Source organism: Pseudophryne corroboree, chromosome 4 (assembly GCF_028390025.1).
Source record: "Pseudophryne corroboree isolate aPseCor3 chromosome 4, aPseCor3.hap2, whole genome shotgun sequence".
Classification (NCBI taxonomy): domain Eukaryota; kingdom Metazoa; phylum Chordata; class Amphibia; order Anura; family Myobatrachidae; genus Pseudophryne; species Pseudophryne corroboree.
This window is the reverse complement of record NC_086447.1, coordinates 277,690,932-277,717,346: the sequence shown is the minus strand read 5'-3', so window position 1 is coordinate 277,717,346 and position 26,415 is coordinate 277,690,932. Positions and strand designations below refer to the sequence as shown.

Here is a 26,415-nt window from a genome sequence, read left to right as displayed (position 1 = left end):
GATCCTACCCGGTAAGACAAAGGTGTACTTACCGGGTGGGATCCGGCATTTGCGCTCTGCTGCTGGCTTTCCGACCCGGCAATATACCGGGTCGGTTGCCATAGCAGCGGAGGGACCAGCAGCAGCAGGGGTGGAGGCGGCGCTGGGAGATGAGCTCATCTCCTGCGCCGCCTCTCCCTATGCTGTGAATGGGAACCGTGTCGCATCGACAAGGCTCCCATTCACACCGCACCTGACCCGGTAATCAACCCGGGTAAAGCCCTTCTTTTTTACCGGGTTGAATTACCGGGTCAGGCGATCCGCTAATTCACAATTGGACCTTTCACATCGCACACGGACCCGTTTCGACGCGGCAATATGCCGTGTCGGTACCGGGTTTTCAGTGCGATGTGAAAGGGGTATTAGAAGCACTGTTCCTTTTACCTGTTGCCATCAGCAGATTGTACATAGTGGGAGACTCCACCTACGGTGGATGCTCATGTGACACATTTAATTATGACACTAAAGTTCTCAGGATCCCTAGACTGTTACCCTTCTTGCAGGCAGGTCTAGCCTTGGGTCTTCACCTGGCTTCTCTTAAGGTCCAGGTCTCAGCTTTGTCAGTCTGGTTGCAGAAGAGACTGGCTTCTTTGCCGGATGTACGTACCTTCCTTCACGGGGTACTCCGCATACAGCCTCCATTCGTCCCTCCGATAGCTCTTTGTGACCTGTCATTGGCTCTTCGGGCCTTACAAGGCGGTCCATTTGAACCACTGGAAACCGTAGAACTCAAGTGGCTCACCGCTAAGATTCTTTTTCTGCTAGCTATTGCTTCAGCCCGTAGTCTCTGACTTGGGAGCTCTGTCTTGTTGCTCCCCATTTCTGATATTCCACCAGGACTGGGTGGTCCTTCAGACTAAACATGGATACCTACCTACGATAGTGTCTAAATTTAATTTCAACTAACCAATTGTGGTACCAGCCTTCCAGGAACCTGGTCTCTCTCCAGAGGAAGTCTAATTGGATGTGTTTCGTGCCTGTGGTCTGTGCCTGTCTACATGGACCGTACTAGTTCTGTTAGGAAAACAGATGTCTTTTTCATCCTCTATGGATTCCACAAGTGGGCCTGGCCTGCCCATAAACAAACGTTGCACGATGGCTTTGCATGGCCATCTCACAGGCTTACACGCAGGCAGATCTTCCTGTTCCAAGTACAGTTTCTGCTGACTCTACTCGCTCTGTGGGTCCTTCGAGGAAGCACGCCGTGGAGCGTCTGCTGAACAGTTATGCAAAACTGCTATGTGGTCTTCTACCAACACATTTCTTAGGTTCTATGCCTTTGATATGTTTGCCTCTCAGGATGCAGCCTTTGGTCGCCAAGTTCTCCTTTCAGCTTAGTAGCGTTCCCTCCCTATTACAACTGCTTTGGGGCATCCCAAGAGTAACCCCGACGAAGAAAAGAAAGAGTTATGGTAAAACTTACCTTTGTGAACTCTTTTCTTCTTCCATGGGATCCACAGGGCGCCCACCCTGACGCACCATGCTTCAATGGGCTGCCTTTACGGTCACCAATTACTTTCTTTTCTCTATGAGAGTGTGATTTTTTTATATGTACTATTCTTTCTTCTCTCCTCTCTAAAGTTCCTGCTTTGGGCTTGTTAACTAAAACTGAAGTGGGGGCGGTGTATGAGGGGAGAGGAGTCCGGTGCATCCTGGAGGCTCACAAAGCTTTATTGTTCAGTGTCAGTCCTAGTCTCCACCAGCCTATACCCAAGGTTCACCCTGTGGATCTCATGGACCTCGAAGAAAAAGAGTTAATGAAGCTAAGTTTTACCATAACTCTTTATTTTTGGATTTCGGGAGGAAACCGGAGTACCCATAGGAAACCCATGCAAGTACGGGGAGAATAAACAAACTCCATAAAGTTAGGGCCACAATGGGAATCAATCCCATGATCTCAGTGCTGTGAGGGAGTAATGCTTACCATTACACCATCCGTACTGCCCTCGTAGGGGGAGGGGATTAATAAAATAACCATGTGTACTCTGACTCTTACGCGCATTGCCAGCAGTTTCCTTTTGATGCATTCTGTGTTTCTAACCAGTTTTAGATACTGGTATATATTACTTAAAAAAGGATATTTATTGATCACACTTTATTAAATTTCAATTGATGCTATGTGTGTTCTGTATTTTATAGTTTTTTATATAGTTTTCTTAATAATTTTAGCTATTTATTGCAAATCTGCCTGGCGTCTCCCTGGCCTGTACCATGCCTACCAGTCCTACTTTTTTTGGGAAGGGGGCTGTCGCTACCCCTTGCCGGAGAGCAGAGGAGATTCCTGTGTCCTGGCGCCTACGTAATGGAGCCAACAGGCGCCAGACCGCCACACGCACACAAGTGGTAGCGGAGTGCGTATGCGCAAATTCCCGGCTTCTACAGACTGCATTGGCTGCAGCCCATAGAAGCCAGATTGGGTTGACGATCACTCAGAGAGTGGCTTCTTACAGGAAGCCAGCTCTCTGCTAATCGCATCCCGGTCTGGCAGTCCTGGATAGAGGAAACCTCTCCAAATGGGACTGCCTGTCCTGCGGTTGACTGTCAGGTATGACTACCAATAGGAAGTCACTGCCAGTCGCATGAAGCCACTGAGCCAGTGCAGTCACACGGACTACAACGGACTCAACTGAGCACACTGAAATGGCAGATTTTACTAAGGGGCTGCAGTCCTGCAGCTCATAGGTAAAATCCACCACTGTAACAGTCTCAATTTGAGGGTTCTGTTCTACTGTCTCCTTAGGGGCAACTATGTACTACTCGCAAAGGAGTTTGGAATTCTCTCCTATTCACTGATGCTCTAGTATAGACTGTCCCGCTGTCCCACCTGCTAGCAGCAGTGTACTGCGGTGGAGGGGGCAGTTGGGAAGATCCTGTCACTCACTGGCTGCTCTGCTTAGTGCAGAGCAGCGGTGAATAGATGCTGTGCAAGTGCACACAGCGTCTATTCACAGTAGACAGAGGGTCTGGGGGCTTGGCAGCAGCTCACAGAGTGCTGGGCATGCCCCCACAGTTACAAAAATGGGAGGCATGGCTCGCGATCGTGGCATGCCCGTGAAGCCACACCCCTTTCTATAGGCCACACCCACTTTGGGTGGGCGTGGCTTTGTCGCACAAGAGGAGTCCCTCTTTGCAAGGTGGTGATGTTGGGAGGTATGTGTTATTCCAGAGGATTATATGTGCCCATGCTTTAAAAACCAGGGAAACTTTAATGAAGGTCTGATACGTGGGCGTTAGTTGGAGAGGTGGATGCCACAGCGGGAAGGAATTAAGGTGGTCGGTTGTAGTTCCGTCTCATGAAACCTGGAGCGCTAGAGGAGGCAAATGGAGTCTAGGGAGGCGGAGGAGTTATGCCTGGCGGGCAAGGCTGCAGATCACCGACAAAGGTAGACTTGAAGATTGAAGAGTATTTCTTTGGCAAACGTGGCTGAGGATCACTGAAGAATAAATACTTAAACACCTTTACAGTCACAGAGTACCCACGGTCGACGGAACTGGAAGGACGGCCGGCAAGAGTACAGCGGCAGGTTACAGGAAAGACTCAGAGAGCGGAGCTGGAGATCCCTGGAGCACAAGAAACAACCACAGGAATTTCCTGAGGGAGCACATAGCTGGAGCTTCTGCTCTCGGCAGTAACTTGAAGCACTGGCAGTGTTAGAGTCTGGGCTGATCCCTTTTAAAAAAGGAAGCTGGCTGGGATTGGCAGAGAGAAACCACAGAGCCCAACCATTGGTTACAGAGAAGTTTGGTCTCCAACATGATGGCCCCCAATACTGCAGACACACAAGGGCGCACTCCCTCACCTGCCCAATCACCCGTCTCCGGTACTCCAGAGCCTGCACCAGTCACTGCCGCCAGACCCGCCGTACCTCACCTCGGCCGCAACCCGCTCCCTGCCGCCGCAGCATAGTCATCAAACGGCCAAGCCTCGGACCCTGACACCGGAGGTAAGACCCGATCTCTAACACATAGCAGCCATGAGTTATTGCAAATCAACAAAGACATTTGTAATAAAAATAAAGAGGTTCCTTATGCGCTGTTTGTTAAATGATGTGGTATATTCTAACCACAATAGTATTATTACTAAATTATTTATCCAATTAGAATATCTTAGGCAGCTTCCCCCAAAAAAGGCCCCTTGCCAATATGATTTAATGTAAATGGTTATTTTTGAGGAACGCTCTAGTTCAATAGGTATTACTATTGTTGATATGAACTGAGGATACTCTGATAACACCTTATACAGGTTGAGTCTCCCTTATCCAAAATGCTTGGGATCAGAGTTATTTTGGATATGGGATTTTTCCGTATTTTGGAATAATTGCATACCATAATGAGATATCATGGTGATGGGACCTAAATCTAAGCACAGAATGTATTTATGTTACATATACACCTTATACACACAGCCTGAAGGTCATTTTAGCCAATATTTTTTTTATAACTTTGTGCATTTAAACAAAGTGTGTATACATTCACACAATTCATTTATGTTTCATATACACCCTATACACACAGCCTGAAGGTAATTTAATACAATATTTTTAATAACTGTGTATTAAACAAAGTTTGTGTACATTGAGCCATCAAAACACAAAGGTTTCACTATCTCAAGCTCACTCAAAAAAGTCCGTATTTCGGAATATTCCGTATTTCGGAATATTTGGATATGGGATACTCAACCTGTATACAATTGCACCAAATTATAAAAAAAAATATTTTATTTATAAAATACAAGTAAAAGAGTTTTTTTCAAGAGTTCGTTTCACAAAGATTCTCAAGAACACATACAAAGATGTCAATTGCTCAAGGGTTTTTTTATATATCCATTCACTTCTTGTTAGTTGACATTGTACTAACAAGAAGTAAATGGGTATAAAAAAAGTTTTTTTTAAGGTGTTCAAAAGCCTAATGTGTAGTCTTAATCAGGCAAATGTAATTGCCCACTATTGTAACTTTTAACATCATTGCTGTTTCTTTCTTGTTGCAGCTTGTGATTTGTGTGTAGATTGCTGTGCCATGCCATGATTCATGGTGACACTGTCAAGTCATTTAAATGAAATATATTAAAGTTACAGTATTTTAAAAGAACTTTGTGTTATTGTTTTTACTTGGTTTATTTGATCATTTATATAAAAATCAAATTTAAAGAAATAAAGAACAATATAAGTAAAATAAAATCTGATTTAATTTTTTTTTTCTTAAAAAACATAATAATTTTACACCCAGGATACACTTTAAGTTGATCAGGCAAACTGATGATAATGACTGTTGTCTGTATTTTGTATATGTTATTACAAAAGTACTATAAGGTCTGGCGCTGATTAGCCTTTGCATATTTTGGAAAAATTAAGGGGAATGCAAAGTATGGAAATCCACTGAGCATGCTAAAACCAGGACCAAACTATGTGAGCTATGGCTGGGGCAACTATGGCAGAGAATCTCGCTGAATGGGGTTCCCCTGCATAGGCAAACGCAGGGGGGGGGTTCTGGTTGCCCGTAAACCCCCCTCCTCTTAGCAAGTGGCTCAAGTTATGACAATAGCAATGGTATGTAATGAGATTACTAGAGCTGCCACGCATCATGCAGTGTAAGGGACAGAGCAGAGCTGCTGCACGTGCCCAGTGGTAGCAGCTTCTTCTACCAAGTTTGCTGTGTGTGTGGATCTCAGTCCTCAATCAGTGTACTGGACCAGAGAGCAGCTACCAGGAAGAAGAGACAGGAGCCTTACCATGGGGTGGGAGAATGTGTGCTTAGAAAGTACAGTACCGGTTCTATTATGTTTGTGTATTTATTATAGTATATTTAACATTTTCCTGGCAATTTATTTATATTATGTAAATGTTTGATGCAGCCTATACTATAGACAATCTATAGTGTTAAATATTAATACTGTCTTCCATACAGTATCCAGTGTATAAAAAGACCAATGTTTACATTAATGTCCAGGGTTGTTACTAGGATCATCTACTGCTTCCCCAGACTCCCACACTTGCTCCAATACGCCGCAGAGTGGGAGATTGTGGAGCATATTTGGAAACCCCCCTCTAGAAATCCTGCGTTTGCCACTGCCCTGTCATAATGTCAACCACCTTTAGGCTGTTCAGCCACGGCTTCTTTTCTCAAAAAAATAAATACATTTCATCTAATTAAATTATTTCATGCATACTTGCAAGGACCATGCTTGTAATCATCATCAGTATGGCTCTTGCACCAGGAGTGAAGCATCCACAAAGAAAAAGCTGCCTTTCAGCTCTACATTGCGTATAGTTATGAGAAATGCCTTAGCTGTACTTCCCTGTATGTTAACTCTCCCATTCCCTTCCCCATTCCCACTCTGTAAGTGTAGAGTAGTGTGAGTGTCAAAATAAGGTTGCATACAGGCTTACACATACTCTTGTGTGCATGTATCCTAACAAAACACACATGCTATGTGTAGAAGTCCAACTCTATTTCAGCCCCTGAAGTATACAGTATATTGTTGTCAGTTACTGGTTTTATTTTTTTATTTCAAGTTGATTTTAATCTAAATGCATTACTTTATAGAAGTACATTTTTCTAATGTTCATCTCTGACCATAAAACATTGACACCCCCCCCCCCCCCCCCACACAGATTTTATATGTTATAGATGTGTTTATTAGTATCTACCTTTACATTCTCTATATGGGGGATTTAACCATTCTACATGAAATGACTGAGTAATTTATTACTATATTTATCATTTATTCACCCAATTTTTATATTAATAGCACATTTGTCACATTGTAATCTCTGTCTCACATTAGCCCTTCTGCTTCTTTGTAAAGGTTTGGGACAGCTATGGGCGCCTACTGTACAGCTCACCAGCCCATGAGTATCCAATAACATCTGTTTCCTGGGCACCTGATGGAGATTTGTTTGCTGTGGGTTCTTTTCATACACTTCGTCTATGTGATAAAACTGGGGTAAGTGAACATGAAAGCAATCTATATATAAACATGTCGGCTGTGGAGTGGTAAGGGCTGCCCTTGTCTTCTGCATCTTTTATTACAGATGTGTCCAAGTTATGGTAATAATAGCCATTGTATCTTTTACCAAAGTGTGCTGTAAATTCTAAGCTTATTTATAATTCCGTGATTAGTCCTTTGACCATTAGGGAACAAAGCTAGTGTGAGAGGTTTAATACTGACTGTAGAACTTAATGAAGCTTCAATTCTGTTTACTTAAATGATAGAGTAGACAACATTATTTGGCCAATCATGATGGAGGGTTTGATATAATTATACTTACCAACTCTCTCGAGTTGTCCGGGAAAGTTCCGAATTTCACAGGGCTCTCAAACTCTGGAAAGTGTTGGCCACATGAAACCACTTTCCAAGTAACATGGGTCGTTGATGACACAATTCGCATTGAACATTCATTTGTAGTCTGCATTTCAAGTTTGAAACCTTTTTATGCAATTAACAAGGATATTCCAAAAAATAAATATCCTAGTATTCTATTTAAAAATATAGAAAAAAAGTTTTTATTATTTTCATTGCTCCATCTGTACTCCAGCAAGATCATCATATTGTGGAAAAGTAACATACAATGCATCCGGAAAGCATTCACAGCTCTTCACTTTTTCCACATTTTGTTATGTTACAGCCTTATTCCAAAATTGAATAACTTCATTTTTTCCCTCCAAATTCTACACACTATACCCCATAATGACAACATGAAAAAAGTTTTTTGGAGATTTTTGCAGATGTATTAAAAATAAAAAAACTAAGAAATCACATGTACATAAGTATTCACAGCCTTTGCCATGAAGCTCAAAATTGAGCTTGGGTGCATCCTGTTTCCACTGATCATCCTTGAGATGTTCCTATAGCTTAATTGGAGTCCACCTGTGGTAAATTCAGTTGATTGGACATGATTTGGAAAGGAACACACCTGTCTATATAAGGTCCCACACTTGACAGTGCATGTCTGAGCGCAAACCAAGCATGAAGTCAGAGGAATTGTCTGTAGACCTCCGAGACAGGATTGTCTCGAGGCACAAATCTGGGAAAGGTTACAGAAAAATATCTGCTGCTTTGAAGGTCCCAATGAGCACAGTGTCCTCCATCATCTGTAAATGGAAGAAGTTCCTAGAGCTGGCAGGCCATCTAAACTGAGCGATCGGGGGAGAAGGACCCTAGTCAGGGAGGTGACCAAGAACCCGTTGGTCACTCTGTCAGAGCTACAGCATTTCTCTGTGGAGAGAGGAGAACCTTCCAGAAGGACAACCATCTCTGTAGCAATCCACCAATCAGGCCTGTATGGTAGAGTGGCCAGACGGAAGCCACTCCTTAGTAAAAAGCACATGGCAGTCCGCCTGGAGTTTGCCAAAATGCACCTGAAGGACTCTCAGACCATGAGAAACAAAATTCTCTGGTCTAATGAGACAAAGATTGAACTCTTTGGCGTGAAAGCCAGGCGTCATGTTTGGAGGAAACCAGGCACCGCTCATCACCAGGCCAATACCATTCCTACAGTGAAGTATGGTGGTGGCAGCATCATGCTGTGGGGATGATTTTCAGCAGCAGGAACTGGGAAACTAGTCAGGATAGAGGGAAAGATGAATGCAGCAATGTACAGAGACATCCTGGATGAAAATCTGCTCCAGGGCACTCTTGACCTCAGACTGGGGCAACTCTTCATCTTTCAGCAGGACAACAATCCTAAGCACACAGTCAAGATATCAAAGGAGTGTCTTCAGGACAACTCTGTGAATGTCCTTGAGTGGCCCAGCCAGAGTACAGACTTGAGTCCGATTGAACATCTCTGGAGAGATCTGAAAATGGCTGTGCACCGACGCTTCCCATCCAACCTGATGGAGCTTGAGAGGTGCTGCAAAGAAAAATGAATGGGCAAAACTGCCCAAATATAGTTGTGCCAAGCTTTTGGCATCATGTTCAAAAATACTTGAAGCTGTAATTGCTGCCAAAGGTGCATCAACAAAGTATTGTCAAAGACTGTGAATACTTATGTACATGTGACTTCTTTTTTTTAATTATTGTTTTTTTTAAATAAATGTTCATGTTGTCTTTATGGGTTATTGTGTGTAGAATCTTGAGGGGGGGGAAATAATTTCTTCCATTTTGGAATAATGCTGTAACATAACAAAATGTGGAAAAAGTGAAGCGCTGTGAATACTTTTCGGATGCACTGTAGCTGAGGTGTGCAATTCAGCAAATACAGAATATACAGTAAACTGCTGTATGTGACATACCTGATGTGATTTGAATAAAGCACTGAAATGTTGGAATACAACTGCTCATTTGCTGATTATTGAAGCCTTAAGTGCCGTATCCGTTGAACATGTGTGTGTGAACTGTGTGTGTGTGTGTGTGTGTGTGTGTGTGTGTATGTGTGTGTGTATATATATATATATACACATATATATATGTATGTATATATGTGTGTATATGTGTGTGTATATGTGTGTGTATATATATATATTGTGTGTGTGTGTGTGTATATATATATATATATATATAATATACATACATACATACATACATACATATATATATATATATATATATATATATATATATATATATATATATATATATATACATACACAAAGAAAAAAAATGTATATCACATGTGAAAATTGTAGTCCACAATATTGTTAGTAGGAGCAGGTCCTTATTTTGTTTGTATCCAAGTCCTCTTTTACTATTTGCATCCCCTTTTTTACACATCCTCCTCAGGAGACGATGTGTATTTCTATTTAAAAAGAGAAAAGGGTGCGCACCATAGTACAGTACATATATAGCAGCACACATCAAAATGCATAAGGTAAAGAATATCAGCATGAAAGTTTGCCTGCCAGCAGTTGATGGCCACCAAACAGTCTGTGTGTAAAGCACTATGCACAGCTTGTCTCCTCGCCTCCGGGCGCTGGCTAATAGCCTTACTTCTGTATTGTGATGTCTTGGTGCCTTCGGCTACGGTCTGTCCTCTCACGCTGCAGTGAAAGCCATTGGAATGGTGACACGTGCCCCAGCTCCCACTGCACCCACGTGTAGGAGATGGGACAGACTATTAATTTATACAGAGTAATAATTTGATGGTTTGTGTACAACAGCAGCCAGTTAGCAAATGTGCAAAATGTAAATTAATTTGAATTCTCTGTAATATAGAACTGGCAGAGCCACAATAAACACGGCTATGGGTAGCAGCCACCCAACATTGTTCTTGGGGACATATTCAAAACACACTTGTAAAAGGTAGTATTGCAGCTTTAAAGAAAGGCTGTACCCAATTAGCTGTTTTTCTGCAACAAAAACCATAATAACTAATGCTACAAACAAGTATATTCATACCTAGAATCGAGTTTATCTTCTGTGCTATCTCAAGATTATACATTTTAAGACATCTTTGGGAATCTTGAGCAATGCTTTATCCTCACCCTTTAAATTTATGTATCGCAAACAATGTTGGTGAGGTACTTACAGAATTTCATCTTCCAGCAAAAATATATTTTCTCTGACGTCCTAGTGGATGCTGGGAACTCCGTAAGGACCATGGGGAATAGCGGCTCCACAGGAGACTGGGCACAACTAAGAAAGATTTAGGACTACCTGGTGTGCACTGGCTCCTCCCTCTATGCCCCTCCTCCAGACCTCAGTTAGAATTTTGTGCCCGGCCGAGCTGGATGCACACTAGGGGCTCTCCTGAGCTTCTAGAAAAGAAAGTATAATTAGGTTTTTTATTTTCAGTGAGATCTGCTGGCAACAGACTCACTGCTACGAGGGACTGAGGGGAGAAGAAGCGAACCTACCTGCTTGCAGCTAGCTTGGGCTTCTTAGGCTACTGGACACCATTAGCTCCAGAGGGATCGAACACAGGCCCAGCCTCGGTCGTCCGGTCCCGGAGCCGCGCCGCCGTCCCCCTTGCAGAGCCAGAAGCAAGAAGACGTTCCTGGAAATCGGCGGCAGAAGACTTCGGTCTTCATTAAGGTAGCGCACAGCACTGCAGCTGTGCGCCATTGCTCCCCATGCACACCACACACTCCGGTCACTGATGGGTGCAGGGCGCTGGGGGGGGGGGGGGGGCGCCCTGGGCTGCAATAAGAGTACCTTACTTGGCAAATTACCACATAATATAGTCATTAAGACTATATATGTGTAAAATCCCCTGCCATAACTTCCATAAAAAAGCGGGAGAAGTCAGCCGAAAAAGGGGCGGAGCTATCTCCCTCAGCACACTGGCGCCATTTTCCCTCACAGCTCCGCTGGAAGGACGCTCCCCAGGCTCTCCCCTGCAGTTTCCAGACTCCAGAGGGTAAAAAAGAGAGGGGGGGGCACTAAATTTAGGCGCAATCTGTGTAATATTGACAGCTATAGGGGAAAAATCACTGTGTGTAGTGTGAATCCCTGCATTATATAGCGCTCTGGTGTGTGCTGGCATATTCTCTCTCTGTCTCCCCAAAGGACTTTGTGGGGTCCTGTCCTCAGTCAGAGCATTCCCTGTGTGTGTGCGGTGTGTCGGTACGGCTGTGTCGACATGTTTGATGAGGAGGCTTATGTGGAGGCGGAGCAGGTGCCGATAAATGTGATGTCACCCCCTGCGGGGTCGACACCTGAATGGATGGACATGTGGAAGGAATTACGTGACAGTGTCAACTCCTTACATAAAAGGTTTGACGACATAACAGATGTGGGACAGCCGACTTCTCAGCTCGTGCCTGCCCAGGCGTCTCAAAAGCCATCAGGGGCTCTAAAACGCCCGCTACCTCAGATGGCAGACACAGATGTCGACACGGATACTGACTCCAGTGTCGACGATGATGAGACTAGTGTACATTCCAATAGAGCCACCCGTTACATGATTACGGCAATGAAAAATGTGTTGCACATTTCTGATATTACCCCAGGTACCACAAAAAAGGGCATTATGTTTGGGGAGAAAAAACTACCAGTGGTTTTTCCCCCTTCGGATGAATTAAATGAAGTATGTGAAGAAGCGTGGGCTTCCCCCGATAAGAAACTGGTAATTTCTAAAAAGTTACTAATGGCGTACCCTTTCCCGCCAGAGGATAGGTCACGTTGGGAGACATCCCCTAGGGTGGATAAAGCGCTCACACGCCTGTCAAAGAAGGTGGCACTACCGTCTCCGGACACGGCCGCCCTAAAGGAACCTGCTGATAGGAAGCAGGAGGCTATCCTGAAGTCTGTATATACACACTCAGGAATTATACTGAGACCGGCTATTGGGGGTCATTCCGAGTTGTTCGCTCGGTAAATTTCTTCGCATCGCAGCGATTTTCCGCTTAGTGCGCATGCGCAATGTCCGCACTGCGACTGCGCCAAGTAAATTTGCTATGCAGTTAGGAATTTTACTCACGGTTTTTTCTTCGTTCTGGTGATCGTAATGTGATTGACAGGAAGTGGGTGTTTCTGGGCGGAAACTGGCCGTTTTATGGGAGTGTGTGAAAAAACGCTACCGTTTCTGGGAAAAACGCGGGAGTGGCTGGAGAAACGGAGGAGTGTCTGGGCGAACGCTGGGTGTGTTTGTGACGTCAAACCAGGAACGACAAGCACTGAACTGATCGCAGATGCCGAGCAAGTCTCGAGTTACTCAGAAACTGCACAGAGATGTCTTATCGCAAAATTGCGAAACTTTCGTTCGCAATTTTAATAAGCTAAGATTCACTCCCAGTAGGCGGCGGCTTAGCGTGTGCAAAGCTGCTAAAAGCAGCTTGCGAGCGAACAACTCGGAATGACCCCCATTGCTTCAGCATGGATGTGCAGTGCTGCAGCTGCGTGGTCAGATTCCCTGTCGGAAAACATTGATACCCTAGACAGGGACACTATATTGCTAACCGTAGAGCATATTAAAGACGCTGTCTTATACATGAGAGATGCACAGAGGGATATTTGCCGGCTGGCATCTAAAATAAACGCAATGTCCATTTCTGCCAGGAGAGGATTGTGGACTCCTCAATGGACAGGAGATGCAGATTCTAAAAGGCACATGGAAGTTTTGCCTTACAAGGGTGAGGAGTTGTTTGGGGATGGTCTCTCGGACCTCGTTTCCACAGCAACAGCTGGGAAGTCAACATTTTAACCCCATGTTCCCTCACAGCCAAAGAAAGCACCGTATTATCAGGTACAGTCCTTTCGGCCCCAGAAAGGCAAGCGGGTTAGAGGCGCGTCCTTTCTGCCCAGAGGCAGAGGTAGAGGGAACAAGCTGCAACATACAGCCAGTTCCCAGGAACAAAAGTCCTCCCCCGCTTCCTCTAAGTCCACTGCATGACGCTGGGGCTCCACAGGCGGAGCCAGGTACGGTGGGGGCCCGTCTCAAGAACTTCAGCAACCAGTGGGCTCGTTCACGGGTGGATCCCTGGATTCTACAGGTAGTATCTCAGGGGTACAAGCTGGAGTTCGAGACGTCTCCCCCTCGCCGTTTCCTCAAATCTGCCTTGCCGACAGCTCCCCCGGACAGGGAGGCAGTGCTGGAGGCGATTCACAAGCTGTATTCTCAGCAGGTGATAATCAAGGTACCCCTACTTCAACAAGGACGGGGTTACTATTCCACAATGTTTGTGGTACCGAAACCGGACGGTTCGGTGAGACCCATTTTACATTTAAAATCTTTGAACACTTATATAAGAAGGTTCAAGTTCAAGATGGAATCGCTCAGAGCGGTGATTGCAAGCCTGGACGAGGGGGATTACATGGTGTCACTGGACATCAAGGATGCTTACCTGCATGTCCCCATTTACCCTCCTCACCAGGAGTACCTCAGATTTGTGGTACAGGACTGTCATTACCAATTCCAGACGTTGCCGTTTGGTCTGTCCACGGCACCGAGGGTATTTACCAAGGTAATGGCCGAAATGATGATACTCCTTCGGAAAAAGGGAGTTTTAATTATCCCGTACTTGGACGATCTCCTTATAAAGGCGAGGTCCAGGGAACAGTTGTTGATCGGAGTAGCACTAGCTCGGGAAGTGCTACAACAGCACGGCTGGATCCTGAATATTCCAAAGTCGCAGCTGGTTCCTACAACGCGTCTACTGTTCCTGGGAATGGTTCTGGACACAGAACAGAAAAAAGTGTTTCTCCCGGAGGAGAAGGCCAAGGAGTTATCGTCTCTAGTCAGAGACCTCCTAAAACCAAAACAGGTGTCGGTGCACCACTGCACGCGAGTCCTGGGAAAGATGGTGGCTTCTTACGAAGCAATTCCATTCGGAAGGTTCCATGCAAGGATCTTTCAGTGGGATCTGTTGGACAAGTGGTCCAGGTCGCATCTTCAGATGCATCGGCTGATAACCCTGTCTCCAAGGGCCAGGGTGTCGCTACTGTGGTGGCTGCAGAGTGCTCATCTTCTAGAGGGCCGCAGATTCGGCATACAGGACTGGATCCTGGTGACCACGGATGCCAGCCTTCGAGGTTGGGGGGCAGTCACACAGGGAAGAAACTTCCAAGGACTATGGACAAGTCAGGAGACTTCCCTACACATAAATATTCTGGAACTAAGGGCCATTTACAATGCCCTAAGTCAGGCAAGACCCCTGCTTCAACACCATCCGATGCTGATCCAGTCAGACAACATCACGGCGGTCGCCCATGTAAACCGTCAGGGCGGCACAAGAAGCAGGATGGCGATGGCAGAAGCCACAAGGATTCCCCGATGGGCGGAAAATCATGTGTTAGCACTGTCAGCAGTGTTCATTCCGTGAGTGGACAACTGGGAAGCAGACTTCCTCAGCAGGCACGACCTCCACCCGGGAGAGTGGGGACTTCATCCAGAAGTCTTCCAAATGATGGTACACCGTTGGGAAAGGCCACAGGTGGACATGATGGCGTCCCGCCTCAACAAAAGCTAAAAAGATATTGTGCCAGGTCAAGGGACCCTCAGGCGATAGCTGTGGACGCTCTAGTGACACCGTGGGTGTACCAGTCGGTTTATGTGTTCCCTCCTCTGCCTCTCATACCCAAGGTACTGAGAATAATAAGAAGGAGAGGAGTAAGAACTATACTTGTGGTTCCGGATTGGCCAAGAAGAGCTTGGTACCCAGAACTTCAAGAAATGATCTCAGAGGACCCATGGCCTCTGCCGCTCAGACAGGACCTGCTGCAGCAGGGACCCTGTCTGTTCCAAGACTTACCGCGACTGCGTTTGACGGCATGGAGGTTGAACGCCGGATCCTGAAGGAAAAGGGCATTCCGGAGGAAGTCATCCCTACGCTGATTAAAGCTAGGAAGGAGGTGACCGCAAACCATTATCACCGCATATGGCGAAAATATGTTGCGTGGTGTGAGGCCAGAAGGGCCCCAACGGAGGAATTTCAGCTGGGTCGATTTCTGCACTTCCTACAGTCAGGGGTGACTATGGGCCTCAAATTAGGTTCCATTAAGGTCCAGATTTCGGCTCTGTCGATTTTCTTCCAAAAAGTACTGGCTTCACTGCCTGAAGTTCAGACGTTTGTTAAAGGAGTGCTGCATATTCAGCCCCCTTTTGTGCCTCCAGTGGCACCTTGGGATCTCAACGTGGTGTTGGATTTCCTTAAGTCACATTGGTTTGAGCTACTTAAAACCGTGGAACTGAAATATCTCACGTGGAAAGTGGTCATGCTGTTGGCCTTGGCTTCGGCCAGGCGTGTGTCAGAATTGGCGGCTTTGTCATGTAAAAGCCCTTATCTGATTTTCCATATGGATAGGGCAGAATTGAGGACTCGTCCCCAGTTTCTCCCAAAGGTGGTGTCAGCTTTTCACTTGAACCAACCTATTGTAGTGACGTAGTCAGGGCCCTGAAAAGTATATGTTTCCAGGACAGCTGGAGTCAGGAAGACTGACTCGCTATTTATCCTGTATGCGCCCAACAAGCTGGGTGCTCCTGCTTCAAAGCAGTCTATTGCTCGCTGGATCTGTAGTACGATTCAACTTGCACATTCTGCGGCTGGACTGCCGCATCCTAAATCTGTAAAAGCCCATTCCACGAGGAAGGTGGGCTCTTCTTGGGCGGCTGCCCGGGGGGTCTCGGCTTTACAACTTTGCCGAGCTGCTACTTGGTCGGGTTCAAACACGTTTGCTAAGTTTTACAAGTTTGATACCCTGGCTGAGGAGGACCTTGCTTTTGCTCATTCGGTGCTGCAGAGTCATCCGCACTCTCCCGCCCGTTTGGGAGCTTTGGTATAATCCCCATGGTCCTTACGGAGTTCCCAGCATCCACTAGGACGTCAGAGAAAATAAGAATTTACTCACCGGTAATTCTATTTCTCGTAGTCCGTAGTGGATGCTGGGCGCCCATCCCAAGTGCGGATTGTCTGCAATACTTGTATATAGTTATTGCCTAACTAAAGGGTTATTGTTTAGAGCACAGGTTCTCAAACTCGGTCCTCAGGACCCCACACAGTGCATGTTTTGCAGGTCTCCTCACAAAATCACAAGTGAAATAATGAGCTCCACCTGTGGACCTTTTAAAATGTGTCAGTGAGTAATTAATACACCTGTACACTTGCTGGGTTACCTGCAAAACATGCACTGTGTGGGGTCCTGAGGACCGAGTTTGAGAACCACTGGTTTAGAGCCATCTGTTGAGAGGCTCAGTTATTTTTCATACTGTTAACTGGGTATCGTATCACGAGTTATACGGTGTGATTGGTGTGGCTGGTATGAGTCTTACCCGGGATTCCAAAATCCTTTCCTTATTGTGTCAGCTCTTCCGGGCACAGTATCCTAACTGAGGTCTGGAGGAGGGGCATAGAGGGAGGAGCCAGTGCACACCAGGTAGTCCTAAATCTTTCTTAGTTGTGCCCAGTCTCCTGCGGAGCCGCTATTCCCCATGGTCCTTACGGAGTTCCCAGCATCCACTACGGACTACGAGAAATAGAATTACCGGTGAGTAAATTCTTATTTTTTGTTTTCTGCTTAAATAAAAATGGGCTCACTTCACACTTTATTGCAAGTAAGTCATCAAGTTGTGTTCAGTTTTCTGTTGCGTACATAGCATGTTAATTTGATTATTAATAATTTCACTATTTATACTGTAATGCTGGTTGCTTATCTAGAACAATCAGTAATGGTAGACATGGAAGGTAAGGGTCATAAAAATGTTTTAAAAACATTTAGAGCGCCACTTAAAGCCCTATGCTGCCTGAGGTGGTTGGGGCACTTGCCTTGCCCAGGGTGCTGGGGGCACTTGTCTTGCCAGGTGTGCTGGGGTCACTTGTCTTACCCAGGGTGAAGGCGATGGCTGTCTTGCTCAAAGTGACGGCACTTGTCTTGCCTGAGGAGGTGGGGATACCTCTCTTGCCCAAGGTTTTTGTGTCCAACTGTTTTTCTCTAATGTGGTGGGCCCCTTGTTTTACCCGGATGGAGCAGGAGGCTGCCTTGCCTGAGGCGGTGGCACCTGCTTTGCCTGAGGTGGCAAGAGCACCTGTCTTGTCTGAGGTGGCGGGGGCATCTCTCTTGCCTTAGGTAGTGGGGCCACCTGTCTTGCCTGAGGTGGCAGGAGCACCTGTCTTGTCTGAGGTGGCGGGGGCATCTCTCTTGCCTTAGGTAGTGGGGGCACCTGTCTTGCCCGAGATGGTGGGGGCACCTGTCTTGCCAGAGGTGGCAGGAGCACCTGTCTTGTCTGAGGTGGCGGGGAATCTCTCTTGCCTTAGGTAGTGGGGACACCTGTCTTGCCCGAGATGGTGGGGGCACCTGTCTTGCCTGAAGTGGCAGGGGAACCGGTCTTGCCTTAGGTGGCAGGCGCACTTGCCTTGCCTGGGGTGCTGGGGGCACTTGCCATGCCCGGGGTGCTGGGGGCACTTGCCATGCCCGGGGTGCTGGGGGCACTTGCCTTGTTTGGGTTGCTGGAAGCACTTGCCTTGCCCAGGGTGCTGGCGGCACTTGCTTGCTTAGGATGTACCTATCTTTCTCAAGGTGGAGGAGGTGACTGCCGTGCCCGAAGTGGCAAGGCACCTGTCTAGCCTGAGGTGGCATGGCACCTGTCTAGCCCGAGGTGGCAAGGCACCTGTCTAGCCTGAGGTGGCAAGGCACCTGTCTAGCCCGAGGTGGCAAGGCACCTGTCTAGCCCGAGGTGGCAAGGCACCTGTCTAGCCCGAGGTGGCAAGGCACCTGTCTAGCCCGAGGTGGCGGGGGCACCTTTCTTGGCCGAGGTGGTGGAGCACTTGTATTGCCTGAGGTGGCGGTGACACCTGTCTTGTCTGAGATGGCAGGGGCACCTGTCTTGCCCGAGATGGTGGGAGCACTTGTCTTGCTCAAGATGGCGGGGGCACCTGTCGTGCCCAAGATGGCGGGGGCACCTGTCTGGCACCTGTCTTGCCCGAGATGGCGGGGGCACCTATCTTGCCCGAGATGGCGGGGGCACTTGTCTTTCCCGAGATGGCGGGGAACCTGTCTTGCCCGAGATGGCGGGGAAACTGTCTTACATGAGGTGGGAGGGGCACCTGTCGCTCCTGAGGTGGCGAGGGCACTTGTCTTGGCCAAGGTGGTGGAGGCATTTGCATTACCTGAGGATGCAGGGGCATCTGTCTAGCTTGAAATGGTGTGGGCACCTGTCTTGCCCAAGATAGCGGGGGTGCCTGTGTTTTGTATGGCTCCTGCCTTGCCCGAAATTAGCGGGGACACCTGTCTTGCCCGAAGTGGCGTGGGCATCTGTCTAGCCCAAGGTGGTAAGGGGCACTTGCCTTTCTTAGGTTGCTTAGGACATTTGCCTTCCCCGGGGTGCTGGGGACACTTGCCTTGCCCAGGGTGGCGGATGCGCCAGTCCTACTCGTGGAGGAGGTGGGGGCTCTATCTTGTCTGGGGTGCTGGGGGCACTTGACTGCCCAGGGTGGTGGATGCGCCTGTTTTACCCAGGATTGATTAGATGGCTAATTGCCCAAGGTTGTGGTATCTGTCTTTCTCAAGATGGAGGCGGCCTCTGCCTTTCCTGAGGTGGAGGGCACCTGTATTGCCGGAGGTGATGGGGGCACCTGTCTTTTCTTGGGTGGGGAGGGGCACGATCTAGCCCAAGGTGGCGGGGGCACCCATCTGGCCCGAGGTTGAGGTGGAACCTGTCTAGCCTAAGGTGGCAGGGGTACCTATCTTGCACAAGGTGGTGGTACCTGTTTTACCCAGGGTAGTGAGGGCACCTGCCTTGCCCGGGGTGCTGGGGACACTTGCTTTGCCCGGGGTGGCAGATGTGCATGTCTTACTCGGTTTGGAGGAGGTGGTTGCCTTGCCAGAGGTGGAGGCACCTATCTTGCCTAAGGTGGGATACCTGTCTAGGCTTAGGTGGCAGGGGCACCTGTCTTACACGAGCTGGCGGGGGCACCTGTCTTGCCTGAGGTGGTGAGGGCACCTGTCTTGCCCAATGTGATAGGGGCACCTGTCTTGTCCAAGGTGGTAGGGGCACCTGTCTTGCCTGAGGTGGTGGGGTACCTGTTTTGTCCTAGGTGCTGTGGGCACTTGCCTTGCCCAGGTTGCTGTGGGCACTTGCCTTGCCTGGGGTGCTGGGTACACTTGCCTTGCTGGGATGCTGGGGGCACTTGCCTTGCCCCGGGTGGCGGATGCGCCGGTCTTTCTTTGGGTGGAAGAGGTGGCTGTTTTGCCTAATATGGGGGGACCCCTGTCTTGCCTGAGGTGGAGGAGGTGGCTGCCTTGCCCAAGGTGCTGCGGCGCCTGTCTCTTCCAAGGTGGTGGAGAGTACATATAATAGTGGTTATGGACAGGTCATCAAATTACAAATCTGTTTGCTCCAGTGATAAATTAGATGAAAACCGAAAAGGACCGGGGCCACCTATATATGATCTTACTTTTACTGTCCCTGGTTTGCTAAGCATTGGACCAGGGACGAGAGAGTGCTGTAGACAGGACCCTAGGTGAGGGAAGGAGAGAGACATCTACTAGCTTAACTAATGGTGAGTCCTGTTAAAAAAAGGTGCATTGCAGGACCACTACTCACCAGGTTCCAGATGAGAAGAGAAAATTTGGAGATGTGACCGGATGCACCATTGCTGCCTGTACCAAGCGATCTCTGATTAGGTTTGAGTCACACGGGACCTGGAAAACAGAATTCTCTCTTACCATCAGTAACTGCCTATTACTGGCTCCACCCACAGTGCAGTGGGCATGTATTTTGCTGCCACCACCTGGCTCCTAACACCAGCACTTGGAACCACATTTGTGCTCAGGCTCCTACCACTGTCACCTGAATACAGTTTTCTGCTGTATATGCATAAACACGCTGCTGTCATACCTCCTGACTTGCATTGGGTGATCCCACTGGTCAGCAGTCATTGACCAGTGGGGGTCAGGCTGCCAATGGTAGAGGTGGGCATGCAGATATCTCCAATGGTGGTGGGGTCGCAGGCCTCTCTAATGGTGCAGGTGCATGCCTCTCCGATCGAGGTGCTTGCCTCTGATCGTGGTGATGATGTTAACACATGCCTCTATGGCAGGGGCACCTGCCTTTCCCTTGGGGGGGCGTTGGGCAGAGGTGCCTGTCTTACCCAGGGTTGAAGAGGTGTCTGCCTTTCCCGAGGTGGCAGCACCTCTGTTGCCTGACGTGGCGGGGCACCTGTCTAGCCTGAGGTGCTGGGGGCACCTGTCTTGCCCAAGGTGCTGGGGGCACCTGTCTTGCCCGAGGTGCTGGGGGCACCTGTCTTATCTGAGGTGCTGGTGGCACTTGCCTGATGTGCTAGCTCACCTGTCTTACTCAGTATGGAGGAGATGGCTGCCATGACCGAGGTGATGGCACCTGTCTTGCCCAAGGTGCCAGGGGGCAACTTTCTTACCTGGGTTGCTGGGAGCACTTGCCTGGGGTTCTGGGGACACTTGCCTTGCCCAAGGTGGTGGATGCGCATATCTTAACCAGGGTGGAGGAGGTGGCTGTTTTGTCCAAGATGGTGGCACTTATCTTGCTTAAGGTGGCAGGGTACCTATCTTGCTTGTGGTGAGAACACCTGTCTTGTCTGAGGTGGTGGAGGCACCTGTCTTGCCTGAGGTGGTGGAGGCACCTGTCTTGCCTGAAGTGGTGGAGGCACCTGTCTTGCCTAAGGTGGCGGGGGTACCTGTCTTGCCTCAGGTGATGTAAGCACCTATCTTGACTGATATGGAAGGCTCATCTGTAATGCCCAAGGTGGAGGAGGTTGCTACATTGTCTGAGGTGATGGCAACTGCCTTGCCTGAGGTGGTGGTGGCAGTTGCCTTGCCCGTGGTGTAGGGGCACTTGCCTTGCCGTGGTGCTGGGGGCATTTGCCTTGCCTGGTGTGCTGGGGGTGCCTGTCTTACCTGAGGTAAAAGAGATATCTGCCTTGCCCAAAGTGATGGCACCTTTCTTACATGAGGTAACAGGGTTACCTATCTTTCCCAAGTTTTTTGGGGAAACTGTTTTGCATGAGGTCGCGGAGTGCCTCTTACCCATGATGGAGGAGGTGCCTGCCTTGCCCAAGGTGGTGGCATCTTTCTTGCTCGAGGTGGTGGGGGCCACTGTCTTACCCAGGGTTCTGGAGGCACTTTCCTTGCCCGGGTTGCCGGGGACACTTGCCTTGCCCGGTGTGCTTGGGGTGTCTGTATTACCTTGTGTGGAGCATGTGGCTGTCTTAACCAATGTGGTGACACCTGTCTTGCCTGAGGTTGGGGTGGCACCTGTCTTGCCGGAGGTGGCAGGGTCACCTGTCTTGCCTGGGATGCTGATGGCACTTGCCTTGCCCTGGGTGCTGTGGACACTTGCCTTGCTTAGAATGGCGGATGCATCTGTCTTGCCCAGGGTAGAGGAGTGGGTTGCCTTGCCTGTGGTGGTGGCACCTGTCTTGTCTACGATGGCGGGGTACCTGTCTTGTCCGAAGTGGTGGGGGCACCTGTCTTGCCTGAGGTGGTGGGGTCACCTATCTTGCCTGAGGTGCAGGCACCTGTCTTGCCTGAGGTGGTGGAAGCACCTATCTTGGCCAAGATGGAGGAGGTGGCTGCCTTGCCCGAGGTGGGGGCACCTGTCTAGGTAGTGGGGGCTCTTGTCTTTCCCATGGTGCTGGGGACACTTGTCTTGCTTGTGGGGGCAGCGGTGCCTGTCTTACCCGTGGTGGCGGAGGTGCCTGTATTGTCTGGGGTATAAGTGGTGGCTATCTTGCCTGGGGTGATGCAGTATCTGCTAATGTCTCTCCATGGGTAGCATGGGCTCATGCCTCTCCCACTGTTTGGGGCACCTAACTCTCCGGTTTTGGCTGGGGTGCATCCCTTGGCCTTTCCTTAATTAAAGATGAAATAGAAATTCAGAAAAAAATAATTAAGCTCTGTTATATGCAAACATCCCTTCTAGTCATGCTTCCACCATTACCAACTTTTTGTTTTTTTTACACCTCATTTACTATGCTGTCGTATTCTGCATTTTTCGAGTTTTCCGATGTCGATATCATTCGTAATGTCAAGCAGTGTTTTACGGGAGTGATTAGTAAAACACTGCCTGACTTAACACAATGAATCCCGGCCGGATCTGTGAGATCCGTGCAGGGCTTCATTGTGTACCTTAAAAGAAGTGTATAAAGTGTTAAAAATCCCCCCAAAAATTGCGTGGGGTCCGCCCTCCTAAGCATAACCAGCCTCGGGCTCTTTGAGCCGGTCCTGGTTGTAAAAATACAGGGAAAAAATCGACTAGGGTTCCCCCATATTTTAACAACCAGCAGCGGGCTCTGCGCCTGGTCCTGGTGCAAAAAATACGGGGGACAAAAAACGTAGGGGTCCTCCGTATTTTTAACACCAGAACCGGGCTCCACTAGTCAGAGAGATAATGCCACAGCCGGGGGACACTGTTATATTGGTCCCTGCGGCCCTGGCATTAAATCACCAACTAGTCACCCCTGGCCGGGGTACCTGGGAGGAGTGGGGACCCCTTAAATCAAGGACCCCCCCTCCAGCCACCAAAAGACCAGGGGTAAAGCCCGAGGCTGTCCCCCCCTCCCCCCTTCCCCCATCCGTGGGCGGTGGATGGGAGGCTGATAGCCTATTGTGTAAAAAAAGAATATTGTTTTTTGTAGCAGAACTACAAGTCCCAGTAAGCCTCCCCCACAAGCTGGTACAGCCTCTGGCTTCACCCCTGGTTTTTGGGTGGCTGGAGGGGGGGGACCCCTTGATTTAAGGGGTCCCCACTCCTCCAGGGTACCCCAGCAAGGGGTGACTAGTTGGTGATTTAATGCCAGGGCCGCAGGGTCCAATATAACAGTGTCCCCCGGCTGTGGCATTATCTCTCTGACTAGTGGAGCCCGGTGCTGGTGTTGAAAATACGGGGGACCCCTACGTTTTTTGTCCCCCGTATTTTTTGCACCAAGACCAGGCGCAGAGCCCGCTGCTGGTTGTTAAAATATGGGGGAACCCCAGTCAATTTGTTCCCTGTATTTTTACAACCAGGACTGGCTCAAAGAGCCCGAGGCTGGTTATGCTTAGGAGGGGGGACCCCACGCAATTTTTTCTTCTTCTGATTTGTAACTCTTTCATACCCCTTCCCACTGATAAACATGCACGGGTCTCACTGATCCGTGCATGCCTATCAGAATACGGTAAAAAAAAGAAGGTCTATTTGAAAACGCCTTTTTTTTTACGATTTGTATTTTTTCACGGCAGTGTTTGGCTATTGCCGGCAGTGATTGTGAATACGAATTTTTAGTAAATTACCGAGTTGTATAAAATAACAGGCGTGTTTGACCGATGGTGTATTCATTCGGATTTTTTTTCTTTGCCTTAAAAAAAAATACGAATGCCCTCATCACTGCCAAGATTTGAGTTTAGTAAATTCCCGAGATGACACTTTGAAGAAAAAACTCAAAATCGGAAGCTTAGTAAATATACCCCATGGAGTGGGTGGGGTACAGGCATTCAGGTACAAAAGAAAGTTTTGACAGTTGTTCAACGTGCGGCTCTCCGGCTGTTGTGGGGCTGCGCGTACCAGCACTGCCACAGTTTTAGCATTGCAAGTTAGGTAAAGAAGCTTAAAGGACAACGTATTGTTTCCTGGGGCACTCTTGTATTATAAATATCACAATGAAAACGTGAGATTAAAATATAACTTTTAATTAAAAAAAAATCTGAAAAGTACAAACTTTACCAAATGTAGCTAAAATATGTGAATACTATGAAATGCAACTATAATATCACCTGTAGTTAAGTGGCAAAATTTCACCAAAAGATCCCTATAATAAGGTATATTCAGTTTTAATAATTCAAACAATTTAAAGGATCTCTCATGCACAGTGTTTCCAGACCTAATTCAATTATTGTAGTATCATTGTTATAATAATTCTGGTTTCTACACAGGTAAACCTAAAATGGTGAGTTTTAGAGCGTATTCTTCTAGGTGGTTTTGGACAGCTCATCAAATTACAATCTGTTTACTTCAGTGATAAATTAGATGGAAAGTGAAAAGGGCCAAGGCCACGTATGTGTCACCTCATTTCTTCTACTGTCCCTGGTTTGCTAAGCATTGGACTACCTGAATACAGCTTACTGCTGTGTATGCGTAAACACGCTACTGCCATACCTCCTGTCTGGCTACGGTTGACTCTCACTGGTCAGTGGTCAGTGACCAGTGGGGGTCAGGCTGCTGATGGTGGTGGGGGCACATGCATCTCCAATGATGATGGGGGCGCATGCCTCTGATTGTGGTGAGGCTTACCCGGGTTAAAGGAGGTGGCTACCTTGCCCGAGGTGGTGAGGTCATTTACCTTATTCGAGGTGCTGGAGGCACTTCCCTTACCTAAGGTGCTGGGTGGCACTAATCTTGTAGAGAGTGCTGAAGGCACTTGCCTTAGGGGTTGTGCTGGGGGCAGTTGTATTGTCTGGCGTGTTGTGGGGTGCCTGTCTTACCCAGGTTGGAGGAGATGGCTGCCTTGCCCGAGGTGACAGCACCTGTCTTGCCTGAGGTTGCGGGGGCACCTGTCTTGACCTAGGTGTCGGGGGCAACTGTTCTGACCGAGGTGGTGGGGCGTCTGTCATATCTATTATGGAGGAGGTGGCTGCTTTGCCCAAGGTAGCAGCACCTGTCTTGCACAAGGTGATTTCGGCACCTGTTTTACCCGGGGTTCTGGGGGCATTTTCCTTGCCCCAGGTGCTGGGGACACATGCCTTGCCTGTGGTGGAGGAGGTGGCTGTCTTTCCTGGAGTGGCGTGTGCTCGTGCCTCTCAAGGGGTGGCACAGGCTCGTTCCTCTCCCACTGTGCTGGGTGCACCTAACTCAGGTTTTGGCTAGGGTGCATCCCTCGGCCTCACCTTAATTAAAGATGAAATAGAAACTCTAAATTTAAGAGTTACGCTCAGTTATATGCAAACATCCCTTCTAGTCAGCCTTCCACCATCACCAGGCTGCACTTACAAGAATGATCTACTTATAATAAAGTCTAAGGTGCCTATTTATGAACAATTGCATTTGCAATGCAATGTGGTCACGAAATTTCCACACAACATTGCAATTGCAAGATGCGATGATACCACCCAAAGGTATTAAAGAACACATTCGTGGAGTGAGGTACATTTATTAAGGTACATGAGGTGAGGTACAGGCATTTGGGTACATAAGGTGAAGATTTGATAGACTAACAGGGATGTTCAACGTGTGGCTCTGCGGTGGGGTAAAGCTTTGAAATCGCCACCCGCAGCACAGGGCTGGCAGCATAGCACCGGGCTTCATCCATGGCCCTTGGGTGCCTGGAAGTGGCTCCCCACTCCCCCAGGAACCCTGGCCAGGGGTGACTAGTTGGGGGGTAATGCACTGATTGACAGGCAGAGGCGGTCGCTGGACAGGAGGGGGCGGCACGGCGGCGTTTGGCCGCCTTTTGGGGGCGTGCTCCGGCCAACACAGGTGTGGCCAGACTATGTGGGGGGCGGGCCGCAGTGGCTGCGTGACATCACATGCAGCCGCTGCGACCAGGGGCAGCGACGAGCAACTTCCGGTCAGCCGCAGAAGCTGCGTTGGCCAGGAGTTACTCAACAAGAACAAAAGCATTGCCGCTGTGCGATGCTTTTATATTTGTGCGGGGGGGGAGGGCCGGACAGACATGTGGGGCGGGCTAGCCCTGTGCTGGGCGTCCCACCGCATATCTGGGAACATGTTCAACTCGGAATGACCCCCATTATCTCCTTGAATAGTGGAGCCTGGTGCTGGATTAAAAAATACGAGGGGTCCCTACTTCCCTTTCCCCCCATATTTTTGGAACCAGGACTGATCCAGAAGCCCGGTGCTGCTGATTAAAATACAGTGAGACCCTATGCAATTTGTTTCTGGTTATTTAAGCACCAGGACTGGCTCAAAGAGCCTGGGGTTGGTTAAGTTCAGGGGAAGGGGGGGGGGGGGGGGGGGCACACAATTTACATTTTTAACAATTTAAATATTTTACACATAGAAGCCCTGCACGGACCTCACTGATCCAGCCGGGCTTCAT

General features: G+C 48.4%; 1 protein-coding gene across 6 annotated transcripts in view; it reads left to right on the top strand.

Moving 5' to 3' along the window:
• The window catches only part of IFT80 (intraflagellar transport 80), a 519,318-nt gene that overhangs the window by 291,946 nt on the left and 200,957 nt on the right, over positions 1-26,415 (top strand). For all 6 annotated transcript variants that reach the window (XM_063916161.1, XM_063916162.1, XM_063916160.1 and 3 more), the window contains one exon: positions 6,845-6,982. In XM_063916161.1, the coding sequence (XP_063772231.1) occupies positions 6,845-6,982 (138 nt within the window). The remainder of the gene's footprint in view (positions 1-6,844; positions 6,983-26,415) is intronic.